The sequence below is a fragment of the Lygodium microphyllum genome, chromosome 20 (assembly GCF_053477565.2).
Source record: "Lygodium microphyllum isolate KBCC chromosome 20, Lygodium_microphyllum_v1.1.10, whole genome shotgun sequence".
NCBI classification, from domain to species: Eukaryota; Viridiplantae; Streptophyta; class Polypodiopsida; order Schizaeales; family Lygodiaceae; genus Lygodium; species Lygodium microphyllum.
This window is the reverse complement of record NC_141154.1, coordinates 98,193,515-98,211,799: the sequence shown is the minus strand read 5'-3', so window position 1 is coordinate 98,211,799 and position 18,285 is coordinate 98,193,515. Positions and strand designations below refer to the sequence as shown.

The following is an 18,285-nucleotide window of genomic DNA, read 5'->3' as shown; positions in this document are numbered from 1 at the left end:
AGTCGAGCTACATGATATGATTTCATCATTGAGGCTAATACATGTGCAGTGGTTAGCATGGAAGCTCTAACCAGTCAATAAGTATTAGAGCCAATTGTGTCAAGATCATGTGACAAGTTATGAACAAGCTCATAGAGGGGCATCCCTATTAGACTCAATCAACTGACCTCTAGTGGTGAGAACCTCTCCATACATGCCAGCTTGGTGCAACTTTGCTCATCATCATTCATTGCCTCAAAGACCATTGAGAGCAACTTCAAGGAGACTCTCTACACTGAGAGCTTTGACATCAATCCCTTCACACTTGAGATTTCCACAACCTATTTTTCACTTTATAAGATAGTGGACATCAATGGCATTTACACTCCAACATCAATTCTTTCCCTCGTCCCCCAAACCACCATCAGACCTCATATATGCTATATGTAATGTGCATTCTACTACAACTCAACCATTGAGTACTTCTACTTCATTGTAATTACTTTTGAGCAATGTGATTAGCCATGACTTTTTTCGCTAACTTTTAAGTTACATCTCTCATCTTTTTTAAGATCTAAAATATTTTCATGAAACACAATCATAATGTCTCATACTCAACTTAGGTTACAAGTGCCCTTTTCTCATTTGTTTTCTTAAAGCCTTAACTTCTCCAATCTCAAGAGCATCCAATTACATAGCCCAAAAATTAATGAACACATGTAATGATCTATAAATCTTTTGTGCTTTTCGTAAGTTTTCTAGAGTGCCGACTTAACCTTCTTATAAGCTATAAGCCTATTCATAGTTCTCTATATACTTGTCAACTTCAACAATCTTATCATTTGTGCACAGGATGGGCATCACCTTCTTCCTTTTTCTATAATCTCAAACTATGCCTCATTACAAGCAAACTCTGCTAACAAAAGATAACATTCTCAATTCACTTTGCTTATTATCCAAAGCATCATACTTGAGAATATTCAACACTATTGAACTTGCAATCTCAAATTCCCCATCTATTTGCGAACAAAAGTTAAAAGGAAACTATATCATGCTTGTTTTCTCAAACAATGCTCTCCAAAACAAACATGTCATCCTACAATCCAAATCACTACAATAGATGAAGATATTGGGCAAATTTTGGAGATGTCCACCATGAACAACTTGATGTTAGCTTTGTGGCAATATTTTTCCTTACTAGAATGAGATGTGCATGTTTATTGAGCCTACCAATAAGAGTCCAAATGCCATCATTCATAACTTCACTCTCTCAAAAATCAAACAAAGGATCCATTGCAATGCTCTCCATGCTTTATCTAAATCTAGTAAAGGTTGAAGTAAACATAAGGCCTTTTACATGTAATACTTAACCTTCTAGAACATCCTATAATCACGTACAAATGCAATAATGTTGTACCTCGAAGCACGCTAACAAAAGAAAGGATCCAATTGATTCCCTATCACTCGTGCCCCCAGCGACGCAAGTACGATGAAAAATGGCTCCCCTCAATGACCTTTTCCTCAAAGGTTTGGTAACACAAGTTCTTATGCATCATGAGAAAACTCTCTGATAGCATTTTAATCATTATGTTGATTAGAAAGCAACAAAAGACACTTCAAAAATCTTCACCTTAAAAGTTTATTTTTTTCATCTCATCCAACTCATGACGAAACACAATAGTGACTATCAAAACATGTAGCTTACATGACAAAAGTATTAAACACCACAATCTTCTTTACATCAGCATGAATATTTTGAGAGTGAATGATGGACGAGAAGTCTAAATCATATCACTTTCTTTTAAGTGTAATCGATCTTCATGAGACATATTTAGTACCCTATACTAAAACATTCAACTTCAAATACTTTAGGTTTTTTCCAAACAGACATTGCATTTCAAAAAATATAATAAAAATAGCCTCATGTAAGGTGCTACAATTTCAAATTGAGGAAAGAGCCAATTCTTCAAGGGAAGATATTAGTTACTTGATTTTCTCTATCTTGATATCAATTAGGTGATCAAATGTGAGTTTATACCTCACAAAAACATGGGCAAATCCTAAATTGTTTGGTTAGTACTATGTCAAAGGATTGGAAAAAGAAAGATGAGGACAAGGTGTGGATTTTAAAAGTCGTCTTTGACTGTTGCACTTTTAGAGGTTGTTTCTTCATTAATACCAAGAATATTTGTACCACAAAAAACCAAGGTAAAAAAAGATCATAAGACCCTACAACACGATGCATCTTAGAGCACAATCCCTACTTCCTCTTGAACACATCCACCAAACATTCAAGTTATTGGGCAATGACTTATCAACCTTGACGAATTCACCTTTTGAACCAATGGGCTCATCAAAATTTGATAAATGTTCTTCAAATATTTGGAATTCTCTTGGCACACTTGATTTTTCCATATAACATTGTAATACGTCTTAATAGTCAATCACAAGCAATCTAGGTGACCATAGGTAGCCTAATATTGCACTTTTGAAAATGGGTATTCACTAGCTCTTATTCTTGGACAATCATTGTGTTTCCTTTTTGTTAAGATCAGCCCTTTGATTAACAACAATCACAATCAAAATTGATTACCACTTCAGTTGTAAAGAAAATTTGGCAGACAATGCAAAGTTGAAACTCGAAGAATTAGCAGAGTTAGCCAAGTTTGACAAAAGGTAGCAGGTGACTGCATTGGTTACCTTCAAAATTTGCTTTTGAGTACACAAATCACTACCTCCCTCATTAAAGCCTTACCCTCCACAAAACACCACCACATAAGCAAAAGACTCTTCTCTCTAGGACAAGGCTACTGAAGGCTTGTCTTCTTAAATATCACATCGGAAATCCCAGTCCCAACTTTCAGGGATGCCTGTCTGACACTACAACCTGAATTCTGAAAATTTCATACAGATGAAGCTTCACTCTTTTTTTCCTGGGCATGTCATTCCAAACATCAGGATGCACAGTAGGTGCCCTCTTTGGACATCCTCAAATAACTTCTGTATATTAATAATAAGCAAAAAGGCTATTTTAAAACAGGATGTTTTCAAAAGCTCCTTGTTGAAGTCTGTAATCTTTTGCACAGATCCAAAGCAGCAAGCTCTGCAGAAGGGAAGATGATGGATGCATTGCTCTTTTTCTTCTATTTCAGAACTTTTCGTATCTTATAGCAACCCTAAACCGGAAAACTTCTTGTCCTATTGTTACCAAACTGCTGTTTAGGAAGTAAGCATGACTGAAAAGCCTCCTTTCCTCTCCTCCCCATACCCCAAGGGCCAATATTACAGACTTCAATGGGTCAACCACTAGCTTCAGCAAGGTAAACACCATGACAAGGTAAATACCAATGCCGCCCTTAGCTTCAGCAAGAAACTGCAGACACATTCTCAGGCCGTACTGTTACAAGAGGGAGAGACTTGAGATCACAAGAACCTTACTGCGTGCATCATCTACCCTGTTGCTATTCGTGCAAGTAAGAGATGTTTTTCCTTCCTTCACCAGATTGAGATATTCAAATTACCCAACATCAACATGTGAAGCACCACGCTATCACAAATGCATTCTTTTCATTTTGCTCGGTTTCACCATGGTGCTTGCATTCTAATTCTCTGCATAAACAATAATCAAGTAAATGATATTGCAAATAATGTCAGTAGCCTTTTCATTCTGGATGTCAAACTGATAAGTCATCAAAACATTCTGAAGTTCTACTGGGAAGGATACAGGTTATCCTGCCCTAACCCGTGAAACATCAGAAATTCATCTTCAGAAGAAGCCCCATAATGTAGTGAACTCCATGGTATTGCCAGCATGACAACACTATTTAGTCACATAAATGAGTTGATAAAAAACTCCTCATGAACTCATAGGTCATGAACACAATTCCTACACTTGGAATTACTTTGAGATATTCAGGCAGTATGCCTCTATACAATCCTGCCCAGCCTTCTGTTTTCATAATATACAAAAATGTTCCTGTCAAGCCTGTTTTATAGACAGGGGCTCTACCTGCAGCACCCTCTAACTGCATCCTCCTCCTAACCAGATCAAGTGGAAAGCTTGCTGAAAGTGCAGAACTATATATCATCCTCTAAAGCTGAAACACACTAACAGTCTAGAGCTTGAATATATGAAAGAAGGTTCATCAGATTACCTGTAGATGATGCAAGTCCAGCCATACTCCCACAAAATAAGCTAGTCCAAGGTCCTGACCATTCAGACCTGTAACACATATAGAGTGAAATGACTTGATCACAGAACAAATGCACATTATCAAATACATTTAGAGGTCAGAAATTTGATAAATTTACAGTGTAGTGCTGCAAAGAAAAACAGAGACGAACAGACAGACAGACAGAGAAAGCGCCTACTTACATTTCATCAGCAGCCCACATGGATTTAAGAGTCTCATACACACAAAAGTTGATTGCAATATTTGGTCCCACACCCTGGAAAGTGTTGTGATACGGAACAATGATCAAAAACGTTTTGAAGGCCCTATGAAAGTTGCAAAAAGGAGAATATAAAACTTCATTTAGTTTGCTATGCATTTAGGGTAAAAGAACACAACTGAGAAAATATACAAATTAGAACTCTTCCCTTATAACATTTTGTCAGCATGTGACCTAGGGAAAAGAACCTGCATAAATATCATAGTCCCCCTCCACCCTGTCATTAAAGACCATTACTTGCTTCAAAAAAGTTTATCTCACTAGACCAGACCATTTTTAGATTGAGCAAAGAAACCAAAAAAGAAAGGGTAGCAACCATTCCAAGATCACAGAACCCATAGAACAAAATTTTGATGTTGCCAGCCAAGTTTGCAAGGTGACTATGATTTTACTTCACATGTTTAGAAAGAATACTGTTTTAGCTAGACTACGGAAAGCACCCTCCTCCTTTCCATGCAGGAAAAAGTCTATGAAACACGAGGTGATGTGGAAAGATTCACCCCAGGAAAAAAACAAAGGGCTAGCTGTGCAAATAGACAATGTATACCAGTAATGTAGCACCCATTCCTTTGTAAAGACCCTTCAAGCCTTCATCGCGGTGTATTGTACGAAGTGCATGACTTATACCTCGGTAATATTTCTCCTTCCTCTGCACATTCATAAAGTAAACAGCATCTGTGTAATCCTAGAAGCAAAATCCCACAACCAAAGCGGCACTCTATTTTAATCTGACCCAGAGAGAAACGTTCAGATATTAATACCAAGATCAATGAATTACAAAAGCCTCCTTCCATCAGTCCATTTTATATCATTTATCTAGCTACTATTCACATGTCAGAGCATAAATCTGTGCTTGCAAGTTTTGAGGAAGTCATTGACAACATACAAATTTTAATACCTGTGCAGCGAGTCGCGTCCTAATAAGATCCAGAGGATATGTTAATGATGCAGCTGTTATCCCGGCTGCACCTCCCGCTAGCAGTCTAGTACCCAACTCAAAGCCCAGGCTGTCTTGCCTGACCTTCAGATTCACCGACTTCAAGAGCAACTGACCAGATGTGAAAATATTAAGGTTTGCTCCAGCCTGACATGCTCATAACAGTTGTGAAAAGATGCATTAAAATGCTCAAAGTTTGCACGGCAAAGTAGTTCTTCTCTGAATTCAGTTTCATTCTGCCTGAGCACTTACCATCTTATACTTTTCATAACAGTAAAAACTGATGGCTGAGTAAGGGAGACGATGCACAATCGTGACTCCATTGCCTTTCCAAAAGGCCCTGAGACCTTCTTCCCATGCAATTTTTGAAGCCTCGCGAATGATACTTGGACGACCGAGAGTCTCAACATCAGACTGCATTCCTTGAACCTGAAAAAGTGTCGACTTTTTTAAAACATAACTGTTTTTCAGATTCACAAAGGCCCATAAGAATATCAGCATTACTGGGACAGAAAAAAATTGTCCCGATAGTCCGTCATTATCTTACTGGAGATTTTAGTATCAAATACTAAAAAAGAACTGCTAAATCTAATGTAAAATTATGTCAGGCTGCTTAGAACTCTTGTAACATGCCTTTAATATTGGGCAAATGACCAAACAACACAAAGAACCCAGAAGTGTCAGAACTCCACAGAAATGGCATTTCTGCATCTTTTTTAGTTATTTAAAGTTCTTCATCCATTTCCCCTATTTATTCCAAAATAAGATATACAAAATGAAAAGAAAGAAAATCTCTTTTATATGGATAAAATCATGAACTAGAGCTGGCAAGCACAATGAGACAAACACAGACATAAAAAGAACTCGAACCCTAAACACAAAACTCAAAACTCAAACATAGAAACTTAAAACACAAACAAATGAAGGGATAGAAAGAACACAACTCTGAAGTAAATGAATGTTGTAAATGAATGTAAGAGTGTACAATGTGCCCAAGGGCAAAGTAGTCTGTCAAAGAGTGACGTCCACCAGCTGTCGCCTAATGTGGAGGAGGATGTCACTTGATGTAGGAACTGTCGACTGATGTGGAGGACACCAAACGCAGCAACAAAAAATCGCTTGATGAGGGAGGTGGGCTGCCAACTGTCGCAAAAAACTGGCGGTACAAACAAAAAAGACAGATGATGGTGGAGATGCTAGCGATGAAGAATAGGGTCAAATGAGTGCCAAACAATGGGCGACAGCCAAGAGGAAGGCGCTAGGGCACTGCAAGGGCTGATGGAGAGAAAGTGGCAACAGTCGTGAAGGCTAGATAGCCACATGGTAGACGACTGATGGATGAAAGCTCCACTGAAAAGTAAGAACCTGGACAAAAGAGATTGAGACTAAATGGGAACAGCCTGTGTATTTATAGATGAGGATATACCCTCCCAAATTAGGGTTTCACTAAAGTGTCTCAAACCGCACCCTGTTTTAGGGTTTTCATTAAAGTAAGTTGTTTTCGTGCTGTTTAAGTGGCTAATCTGCATGGAATGCATTTCTTAGCTCAACACTTGGCACCTCCAAAATGTTATCACCTGATCAAAATGTTGTTGGCAGCCCCTAGAAGCTATCTCCCTGCTGATCCCTAGAAGCTATCTCCCTGCTGATCCCTACCTACTAAAAACCCTAGATAGCTATCTTCTACAGCAAATTGTTGTTCTCTGATTAGAAAATGGACCAGCAGCTTCCTCTCTCTCTCTCCAAGGCTGTAAACTAACTGAATGGCTAAGATCCAACCCCCAAAAACGTTTTCTTGGTTTACATGGGTATTTTTGCCAAGTAGCAACCTTCTAAACCCACTTTTCGGCATTATCCAACCATTTAGTTAATTTTCAAAATTAAATCATCCTGAAAATTACTTTCAACCCTTTTGACCCTGCCTGAAAATTAAATGTACCCATCCATAATTAAATTAGCTAGGCCATTTGCAGCCTAGAGTGGTCCCCAAACTCTATTGACCCTTAGATGCATTAATTAATTAATTAATGCTAATTCCTAGTATCACTACTGACACTTATTAGGCAAATAACTATGGTAGGTTTAAAACTAACACCAACTGATCCCCAAAGCCCCCAAGATGTAGAAGAGTTGCAGTGGGGCCACAACAATCAACCGATGGGATGCCTCCTCTGTCTGTGATACAATAACTTGTCACAACTTTTGCCTTTGACACCCACTGCATCCTTGAGGACCGAGGTCCTTGGCCTATTACCATGAAATAACTCCCATGTGCATCACATATACTAAACAACCTTGCACATTTGATTAATAACTTAATCAAATGTTATTGGCAAGATTAAAGCATCTTAAGATTTCACGTCCACATAACACCACATGCTTGGAACGAGAAGATCAACTCGTTCCTCCAAGGAAAATTGGGGTATCGGCATACCTCTTATGATCTCCAATTGTATGTCCACACCTCAACTAGAGGGCATGAGTTGTTTATGCTTTATGTGGATAATCTCATCTTGACAGGTACCCGTGCCTAGAAGGTCAAGCAGACGAAGGAGGCACCACATGAGGTGTTTGAGATAACGACTATGGACCTTCTCCATTTCTTTTTAGGTCATGAGATTTGACAAACTCCGAGGAAGGGTTTCATCTCCCAACAATGGTATGTGCAAGAGCTTTTGGCCATGTTTAAGATGGAGGGATGAAAGGCCTTTTCTATTCCTATGGATCCGAACTGAAAGACTACAACCCATGCAGATTCACCAACAGCGAATACTTTCCGCTACTGACAGTTGATTAGATCCTTGCTTGGCTACCCACAAACCCACAAACAGGTCCTATAACACTTCATTGCGACAATGAGAGTTGCATTGCTTTGGCACGGAACCTGTGTTTCATGCTAGGTCGAAACACATTGAGATACAGTACTATTTCATTAGAGAGAAGATCTTGGATGAGACTATTGATGTGGTCCACTGCAAGACAGAGGATAATCTGGTACATTTGTTTATGAAGGCGCTTCCTTAGGTCGTTCTTTGACACTACTTTAAATCCCTAAGCCTTATGCCACGCCCAAGATCTAAGAGGGGGTATTAGAGATTAGTCATCCCCTATACTAGCATTCTCAAGCTACAATTAGTGCAATCAGTTCTCTCAGGTGGAGTTATGCATTTTTTCTTGTGAATTTTGGGCATTTCCAACAATAACAAATCACTGTCACCATTTCTTCGGTAGATCGGTAGCATGCAGCCACTTTACTGGCCAACTACACTATTTTATTTGTCCTTTTCTTCTTATTTATACACATTGGGCAGCCTGCCCTCATCACTTGTCTTTTCAAGTGTTGGAGAGATCAACTCGAGGAGATACTTCACCGGCCCCTTGTATATCTACCTTCTTCATTTCAACATTCATTTGACTATAGATTTGTGCACTCTTCTCTCTTTTCTCTCCCCCCTCTTCTCTCATGTTGACTGTCTTTCAGTCTTGTCCATATGCTTCCACATTCGTTGCACTCTGATAGTTTCATCCTACTTGGAGACTTGCTCTTCTACCAACATAGAGGCTTCCCTTCTCGAGGCAAATTTTCCATCATCTCTCCAAGCTACCATGATAGTTGCTTCTACCTAGCTCTTCCAACTAGGATGCTTCATCTTCATCCTGGTTTTCAACACCACATGAAGACTAGCATTAGGTCTCACTTTCTCCTTCGACATTGACATCCGTGGTGGAGAGGGGGTTTCCTATCCTTCTCGGCATTTGCCTTTGACATTAGCCTCCCTTCCCTATTGCACCTACCCTTTGCATTGCATGATCATCATCTTTGTAAAAAGATGCTTGGGCAAATGAACAATTTTCACATGAGAGAGAATGTCCAAGTGGCACCTTGTTGCATGTGCATTCTCATCATATAGCATTCATCTATGCATCTCATTGTGCAAAGTATCCCTAAGTGGAACCTGAGTTCATAGTTGTCTCCATACGTAGTACAAACTGAATTGTACGGTACAATACAATTCATATCTATATAATTAGGTATGAAAAAACTGCCTCTTTATTCCCGTACTCTTTCAGTATGAAAAAATAACCCTTTCAAGTATGGACAAATTGCCTCTTTTGTATGATCTTTCATGTATGATATATGATGTATCCTCTCCCATCTATATACTTATAAGTTCTAGCGCATGTTGTGCGTGCAACATATGCAATATAAGTTTTAGCTTGTTGCCCTCATGTATTCACCTTATATACTCTAATGGCCGTGGCTATTTTGGCTTAAGCATATATTCTATCATCTGTAGTCTAAAATAATCTTCTTCTTCTTTTTTAATCGCACTAATATCATACCGTACTTTATAAAATCTTAAGATACCATTTAGTAAAATATTTTATCACATTGTACAATATCGTACCCTTTTGTACCTGATAACTATGCTTGAGCTATCTCTATGAGAGTGCCCAACAGAAGAGACAAACACAGAGAGAAGTAGAAAGAGAGAGAGAGAGAGAGAGAGAGAAGAAGTAGAAGATCAAGGAAGAATACTGCATTGACTAAAGAAAAATGTTGATATAATGATGATGGACTAATCAATCCCTGCACACAACCCAAAGCATTAGTGAGGGCACCAAATTAGGCTGATGACAATGGCAACACCAAGCACAGAGAGTTGGAATGTTAGAGTGTGCACCTACAAAGGGAAGACTAAAGGCTGAAAAGTGTGTGTCTACCAAGTGGAGGGTGCAACTATAAATAGCAAGAGCATCAAAAAATTGGCCGACCTAATCCAAGAGAGGTCATAAATGCTGGTCACAAAGAAAGAAATGCCAAAAAAAAATAGGGGACACCCCAAAAAAATCCCAGATGGCAATGACAATGGCTGGAAAGTGTAGGCAGACTATGGAAAGTAGTAACTAGCCTAGGAATGCACATAAGAAGCTAACAAATAAAGAAAATGCACCTAAACTACCAGAGCTCCTATGTCTCTATTAGACTCTAACAGGAGCTCACAACCAGGAGATGACAGACTGACATGACTAACATAGGCAAGCTAACGCCCCCTCTCAGATCCTAGGAGTGTTTGGAGACCCAACAACCTCATGTGATAAAGCATAGAAGCCTTGGGCCAAGGCTTCGTGAAGAGATCAACTGCATTGTTCTCTGTGGGACAGTAGGCCACCGCCAACTCGAATCCACGATCCACTCTCAAACATAGTGATATTGAACCTCGATGTGCTTCATGCGAGCATGAAACGCAAGGTTCCTTCTCCCAGCTAGAGCACTCTGGTTGTCCACACGCAACTCCATAGGTCTTGGCTTAGGAAAGCCAATCTCGACCAACATAAAGCAAAGCTAAACCACCTCCATAGTTGTAGAACATAAGACACAATACAAGGAGAAGGCATAACCTATAGTGGACCTCTGTGAATCCACATCGCACCAACCCAATCAAAATCACTCCAACCAGAGAGAGTAACCCCCTCTCCATACATGATCCCGTAGGATCAAGCCCCCTGCAAATAGTGAAGAACGTGCGAGGCCATGCTCCAATGCTCTTGAGTAGGAGTCATCATGAAAGAAGAGGATAGAGCCACAACAACAGAAATATCCAATCAAGTGTGAATAAGACAAATGAGGGAGCCAACAAGACACCTATAACACGTGACATCTATAAGGGGAACTCTAGCAGCCAAAAGCTTGGACTTTGGTTCCATGGGGCATGAAATAGACTAACAATCAGCCATACCAAACTCCAAGAGAAGCTCAAAAATGTACCTGTGCTGCAAAACAAATATGCCTTGTGCCATCTGATAAATCTCCAATCCAAGGAAGAAGTGAAAGATCCCAAGATCCATCATATCAAACTCCTATCACAAAATCTCCAGAGTACGATCAACCTCCTGTGAGTATGGCTCCCTGTAATAATAAGATCATCCACATACAAGATAAGCAAAACACACCTGGCATCCACAGCCTAAAAATATAGATTGGGGTCATGAGCTGAGCCATGGAAGAAACTCTAAAGAAAGAAGCAATCAATCCTCCGATACCAAGCTCTGGGAGCTTGCTTCAAGCCATAGAGAGCCTTCTGCAATCTGTAGACATGGTCATTCTTTCCCTGCACAAGAAAACCAAGAGGCTACGAAACATAAATCTCCTCCTGAAGGACACCATTCAAGAAGGCACACTTTACGTCCATCTGATAAATAGGCCAACAATGGTGGGCTACAAGAGCCAAAATAACCCAAATAGTAGACATCCGAGCTGTAGGTGCAAAAGTCTCAAAATAGTTCAACCCTACACTCTGAGCAAAACCCTTGACAACAAGCCTAGCTTTGTGCTTGTCCAAGGAACCATCTGCAAGGTACTTAGTGTTGGGCGTAAAGGCCCTTTACACTCTCCCGTGAATATATTACTTCACACACGTGCACTCACTCTAGTGGATGTAAGTGTACCGTACCCTAAGTATAAATGCATTCTTTTATTCTTTGTTAACACACTGGTACACACCTGTCTGTCAACTCACTCTCACTCTATCTCATTGTTTAACACTGTTCAGTTCTGGATTATTGAGCACCTCGATTAATGTGTCTGCTCTCTACTCTCTCTCTATCTGCTTCCGCTTCAACTCTACAAACTGGTATCAAAGCCAATGGCACACACAAGCAGGCAATCGTGACCGGTAGTCACTACTGACAATGCAGTCATCACCATTGAGACCAATATGCACCAGCTGTGTTAACGCCTACTGCAGATGTAACAGACTGGAGGTCGACGGGGAGCCAGGCAAAGATTGCACGACAAGTCAAGCGACAACTTGACGACGGATCAAGCGGGTGCTGTGGGGCTTTAGATCAACGCGACAGTCACGACTAATTATTCGCGACGAGGGACAGGTGCCGATAGGCAACAAGGTGCTGGCAGGACACGCGGCTGCACGGACTGACATCTGTCAATCGGGTAGGTTGACAGCACCTTTTTTTAATTCAAAAATTTTTCACTTCACTTTATTCTCCTCTACCGGGTGTTCATGTGAGCAAGCACAGAGCACGAATCTGTACAAATCTGCTCCTGGAAATTTGGGCCTTTTCCCAGATTTGGTACCAGACACATGTTTCAATGACTCCTAATCCATAAATTGCAGACATTGAGTGCACAGGTCTCGAAAATTTTGGGGATTTTCAAATGGAATTGAATTTTTTTGCTTTTTTGAGTCAACTTCTTGGAAATTGTGCACTCTTGGACCTCGAAATTTGAGGTTTTTGCAGAATTCGTGAAATTTCTACAACATTAGCCCATACTTGATACTCGGGCAGATATATTGATACAATTGGAGCAGATTCACTGCAGAAATTTTGTGGGTTTTTACATCGGTGATGTATTTTGAGTCGATTTGAGACTGGACAGTGAAATTTGCAGCAAATTCATTGCTAAGTGGGAGTCTTTTCAGTTTTGGATACTTCAAATGTTGAAAAAGGATAGCTTCTCTTGGTACATATATTGCTAAATACTCACTATGTAGTGAAACACTGGTAAATACAGCATTTGGATAATTGCATTTGGGAATTTTTGTGATGTATTAATGAAGTGGGAGCTATCTTTAATGCAAATGTATCAGTTTTGATTCATGTATATGATGTAATCAGTACTTGAGACTAAAATTGCAGCTAAACATCTACTTCTTGAACACCTTGGAAGTACAAGAGTCTGTACTTGCTGTTACAAATCAACATCCTTGATATTGGCTGAAAGCATTCAGCCCTTTATTGCACTTGTGTATTGCTGAAGATGGCTAGCAGTGCATCTACATCTGACACAAAGAATCTCTTTGAGATTTGTAAATTCAATGGCAATAGTTTTGATTTTTGGAAAGATCGTATGCAAGGTATACTCTTTCCAAAGGATTGTGATGATGCTTTAGCAGAACATAAGCTTGTTGCTTTGTCAAATGAGGATTGGACTAAAATAAATAAAAAGGCCATTACTTACATTAAAATAGCCGTCACAGACGATATCTTGGTTGATATAAGGGGCTTGATACTCCCTATGTAGTTTGGGAGAAACTCAAGACTACTTATGAGAATACAACTCCTGTCAATCAGATACATCTCATGCGGAAGTTGGTCAACTTGAAGCTTGATGAGTCCAAGCCTGCCTCAAAGCATTTGAATGCTTTCATTGGTATTTTGAGTCAGTTTTACAAAATGTGGGTTTGCCAGCTTTGATCCTAAATCGACGGCTATCTTCTTGCTCATGACCTTGCCCCATTCATGGAAAGCATTGGTTGTGTCATTGAGCAATAACCCCAACTTGACATTTGATAGTGTGTGTGGTTATATTCTCAATGAAGAGATTAGATGCAAGGCAAGTGGGAAAAACAGTGGATCAACCTACAATGTAACAGGAAGAACTTAAAAAATATCTAATACTACAAATAAAAACAAAAATCACAGCGAAAGCAAAGAAAAACGGCAACATGTAGCTTGTTATCAATGTGGTTGCAAAGGGCATAAAAAGCCCGATTGCAAGTACTTTAAAAGCGAACAACGCAAAAAGCAACTAAGGCAAAACACAAAAAGAATGACAAGGATGGCAGCTCTACCCCTAAAGAGACACAAAAAGTAAATGTGGTATCTAGTGTTGTTATTGAGGAAATAGAAGAGGATAAAGATGCTAATTTACCGATTGCATTATCAAATCTGCTTACTATGACAATGGAGGATATGTATATCACTAAAATAGATGTGATAGATGCTTTGTTGTCAACTCATGATGGTTTGTCACAATCGTGGATTGTTGACAACAGTGTTTCATTTCATGTACCTCAATCTTTGGAGTGTTTTTCTACTTATGCAAAAGGTAATCTTGGAAAAATCTACCTTGGCAACAATCATACATGTGATATTGAAGGAATGGGCACCATACACCTAGCTCTAGAAAATGGTTAGGAATTGATTCTTCATAATCTTAGCCGTATACCTTGCATCAAGAAGAGCTTGCATTCTGTTGGGCAGCTAGACAGCGAAGGTTACTTCACTATTTTTTGTGGTGGTATGTAGAAAATACAGAAAGAATCTATACTAGTCACTAGAGGTGGTAAAAAGGGGACTTTATTATCTCTACAACAAGGCACTTCCTAGAAAGTTTGTTGCAGTTGCTAAAGTACAGTCACACATGGAGTTATGGCAGAAGCGTCTTGGACACAAGAGCCAAAAGGGTTTGCAGGCACTTTCTTCACTTGGAAGAGTTTATGTGAAAAAATCAAAGCTTGACGTCTGTGATGATTGTGTTCTTGGTAAACATGTAAAGAGCCCATACTCTCATGGAGCCTCTAGGAAGGCATGTATCTTGGATTTAGTCCATTCTAATGTATGCACCATGCCAATAAAAACTCATAGTGGTTTCCGTTATTTTGTGTCTTTTATTGATGACCATTCTAGGAAGCTATGGGTCTACTTGCTTAAGCTGAAAAGTGAGGCATTGGATGCTTTTAAAAGGTTTTATGCATTGGTTAATACTTAAAAGGGCTTAAATGCATAAGAACAGGTAATGGGGGAGAGTATGTTTCTAAAGAATTCAATAAGTTTTGTGATGACAATGGGATTAAATGAGAGCTTACAGCTCCTTACAATCCATCATCTAATGGTGCGGTTGAGCAAATGAATCGCACATTATGTGAGAAGATTCGATGCATGCTGTCCACAGCTAATCTCTTGCAATCATTTTGGGAAGAGGCACTTAAAACCGCGGTGCATATTTGCAACCGATCTCCACACCGTGCACTTGAAAGTGGCATCCCTAAAGAGGTTTGGTCTGGCAAACCTGCTTCATATAACCACTTAAGGATCTTTGGCTGCAAATGCTATGTACATGTACCTATTGATAGCAGAACCAAACTTAACATGAAATCTCAGAGGCATCTTCATGGGTTATGGAGATGAAGGTGAAATGGGCTATAGAGTTTCGGTTCCAAGCATGGAAAATGTGCTACGCAGCCGGGATGTGGTATTTAATGAGTCAAAGCTTCTGAAAAATGTCACATCTAATGACTCGGACAAAAAGAAAGTTAAATTTCAGCATGATTAGTTACATGAGTAGCCATCAGCCACTGAAAATTCAGCTCCTTTTGATGCTGATTATGACAATCAGCGTATCATTATTGAGCCAAATGAAAATGGGCAGCAAGGGGATGTTGAACATCAGCTTAAGCACCAAAATCAGCATGATGAAAATGAAATTGTATTACAGTAACCTGAACATGCAATTCAGCAGCCAAACAATGAGGTCATTGGCATTCCCTTGGATGTGGATCCATTACCTGATAACACAGATCATTGGGTAAGAAGGTCTACACGTGTCAGAAGACCTATACAAAGATTTGATCCTTCTTCGGACTGCATTTTACTCACAGATGAAAGTGAGCCTCTTACGTATAAAGAGGCCTTATCATGTGAATTAAAGAAAAAGTGGGAGCTAGCTATGTAAGAAGAAATGAACTCATTGTATCAAAATGATACTTGGGATTTGGTTACATTGCCCAAGGATAGAAAAGCCATTCCTAACAAATGGGTCTATAAAATCAAATGTATGAATGGCAAACCCAAATACAAAGCCAGACTTGTGGCTAAGGGCTATACACAAGAGGGCATTGATTTACAAGAAGTGTTTTCTCCTGTTGTCAAAATGACCACTCTTCGAGTGTTATTGCCATTGTAGCATGTATGGATCTTAAACTTAATCAGATGGATTTTAGAACTGCATTTTTGCATGGTGATCTGGAAGAATAGTTGTACATGAAACAGCCCCAAGGCTTTGTTATACAAGGAAAAGAGCGTTTGGTATGTAAGCTTAAGAGAAGCTTGTATGGTTTGAAACAGGCTCCTAGACAATGGCATAAAAAGTTTGATACCTTCATGCTCTCACATGGATTTAAAAGGAGTAGTGCAGATCACTACTTATATATTAAGAAGGCTAGTGATGGAAGCCTTATTATACTTGTGCTTTATGTGGATGATATTCTTATTACTAATAAGCATAAAAGCCAGATTAATGCATTGAAAAGACAGCTGAATTCAGCCTTTTCCATAAAGGGTTTGGGTGCAGCTGAACATATTTTGGGCATGCGTGTAACATGAGATAGAGAGCAACAGCTCTTATTTCTCTCACAAGAAAAGTACATCAGCAAAGCACTTGATCGTTTTTCTATAGCTGATGCTAAGCCCCTTGGTGTACCTTTTCCACCTTATCTTAAGCTTAGCAAAGCAGATTGCCCAAAAGATGATAAGACAGCCAGTACTATGGAGGGTGTTCCTTATGCTTCAACTTGTGGTTCACTCATGTATGCTATGGTTGCCACTAGACCTGACATTGCTTATGCAATGGGAGTTGTAAGCAAGTTCATGTCAAATCTTGGCAAAGCACATTGGAAAGCAATGAAATGTATCTTACGGTACCTTAAGGGCACACAAGGAAAATGTATTTGCTATGGCAAGGGTACGTTAGATCTAGACGCGTATTGTGAGGCAAACATGGCAGGTGACTTGGATACTCGCAGGTCTACTAGTGGGTACATCTTTACCTTGACTGGTGGGGCGGTTTCTTGGTGCTCTAGATTGCAAAAATTAGTAGCACTCTCTATCACTGAGGCTGAATATATTTCAGCCACTCAAGCTTCAAAAGAAGCAGTTTGGCTTGGTGGATTGGTCAAGGATTTTGGGCTGCCCACCAAAACACCTGTACTTGGATGTGATAGCCAAAGCATTGTATGCCTCGCTAAGAATGCCATGTTTCATGCACGTACCAAACATATTAATGTTCAATATCAAGATGATAGTCTAGTCACCCTAACTAAGATCAAATCACAGGATAATCCTGCAGATGTTCACACTAAAAGTCTTACAAAGGCTCAACATGAGCATTGGATTAGACTTGTGGGAATTGGTTAAAGGTTCGCTTAGGACCTTTAAGTGGGAGGTTGTTGGGTATAAAGGCCCTTTACATTCTTCTGTGTATATATTACTTCACACACATGAACTCACCCTCGCGGATGTAAGTGTACCATACCCTAACTATAAATACATTCTTTTATTCTTTGTGTGTACCACACTGGTGCACACCTATCCTTCGACTCACACTCACACTCGCTCACTATTCAACACTGTTCAATTCTGGATTATTGAGCACCTCGATTAATGTGCCTGCTCTCTACTCTCTCTCTATCTGCTTCTGCTTCAACTCTACACTTAGTCTTATAGAGCCACTTCACACCTATCAGCTTCCGCTTCAAAGAACACAGAACCAACTCCCAAGTCTAATTACACTCAATGGAATCAAGCTCCTCCTACAAGGCTTGACACCAAATATCTCGTGCAAGAGTCTCCTCCACTATAGTAGGCTCACAATCATGAAGAATCTGTGACGTAAGAGGACAATTCACACAAAGTGAACTATTATGCTAGGCCTGTAAGTGAGCTGATCAGTGGGGACCAGTATGAGAAGCAAAAAAGTGAGAAACACTTGAATCATACATGAGCTGTCACTACCACAGGGAATCCAAAGAGGCTCATCCTGCTGCAAGGGAGACTGTCTAGTATACGGTACCTATAATGCACCTATCTAGGATAGGGACTCCCCCTCACCAAGGAAAGATAAATCCTCATCATTTGAAAAAGGCTGCCCCTCTAACAATTGAGCACCTTGAGAAGACTAAGAAGGGAGGCAGAAGGGGTGCAACTATGTGACGAAGTACAAGTAGTCGCATCCATCAGTGATGGTAGGGAAGCTAAAAGAGAGGAAGGAGAAGGAGAAGGAGAAGGAGCTGAAGACGAAGATGCGATTCAAAGAGGCAACCTGGAAGGAAGAAGTGGAACTGAGGGTGAGGAAGGGTCAATCAATGACGAAGAATCACCTGTACGAGAACCAT

The 18,285-nt window shown here is 39.8% G+C and overlaps 1 protein-coding gene across 2 annotated transcripts in view; it reads right to left on the bottom strand.

Moving 5' to 3' along the window:
- Positions 1-2,641: 2,641 nt before the first annotated feature.
- The window catches only part of LOC148019158 (uncharacterized), a 38,699-nt gene continuing 23,055 nt past the window's right edge, over positions 2,642-18,285 (bottom strand). Inside the window, exons 2-7 of one of the 2 annotated variants that reach the window (XM_087660684.1) lie at positions 5,621-5,797; positions 5,330-5,479; positions 4,979-5,080; positions 4,355-4,428; positions 4,134-4,201; positions 2,642-3,588 (exon numbers count right to left, since the gene is read on the bottom strand). In XM_087660684.1, coding sequence (XP_087516810.1) covers positions 3,581-3,588; positions 4,134-4,201; positions 4,355-4,428; positions 4,979-5,080; positions 5,330-5,479; positions 5,621-5,797 — 579 coding nt within the window. In that variant the 3' untranslated portion in view covers positions 2,642-3,580. The other variant, XM_087660683.1, reaches the window with a different exon arrangement.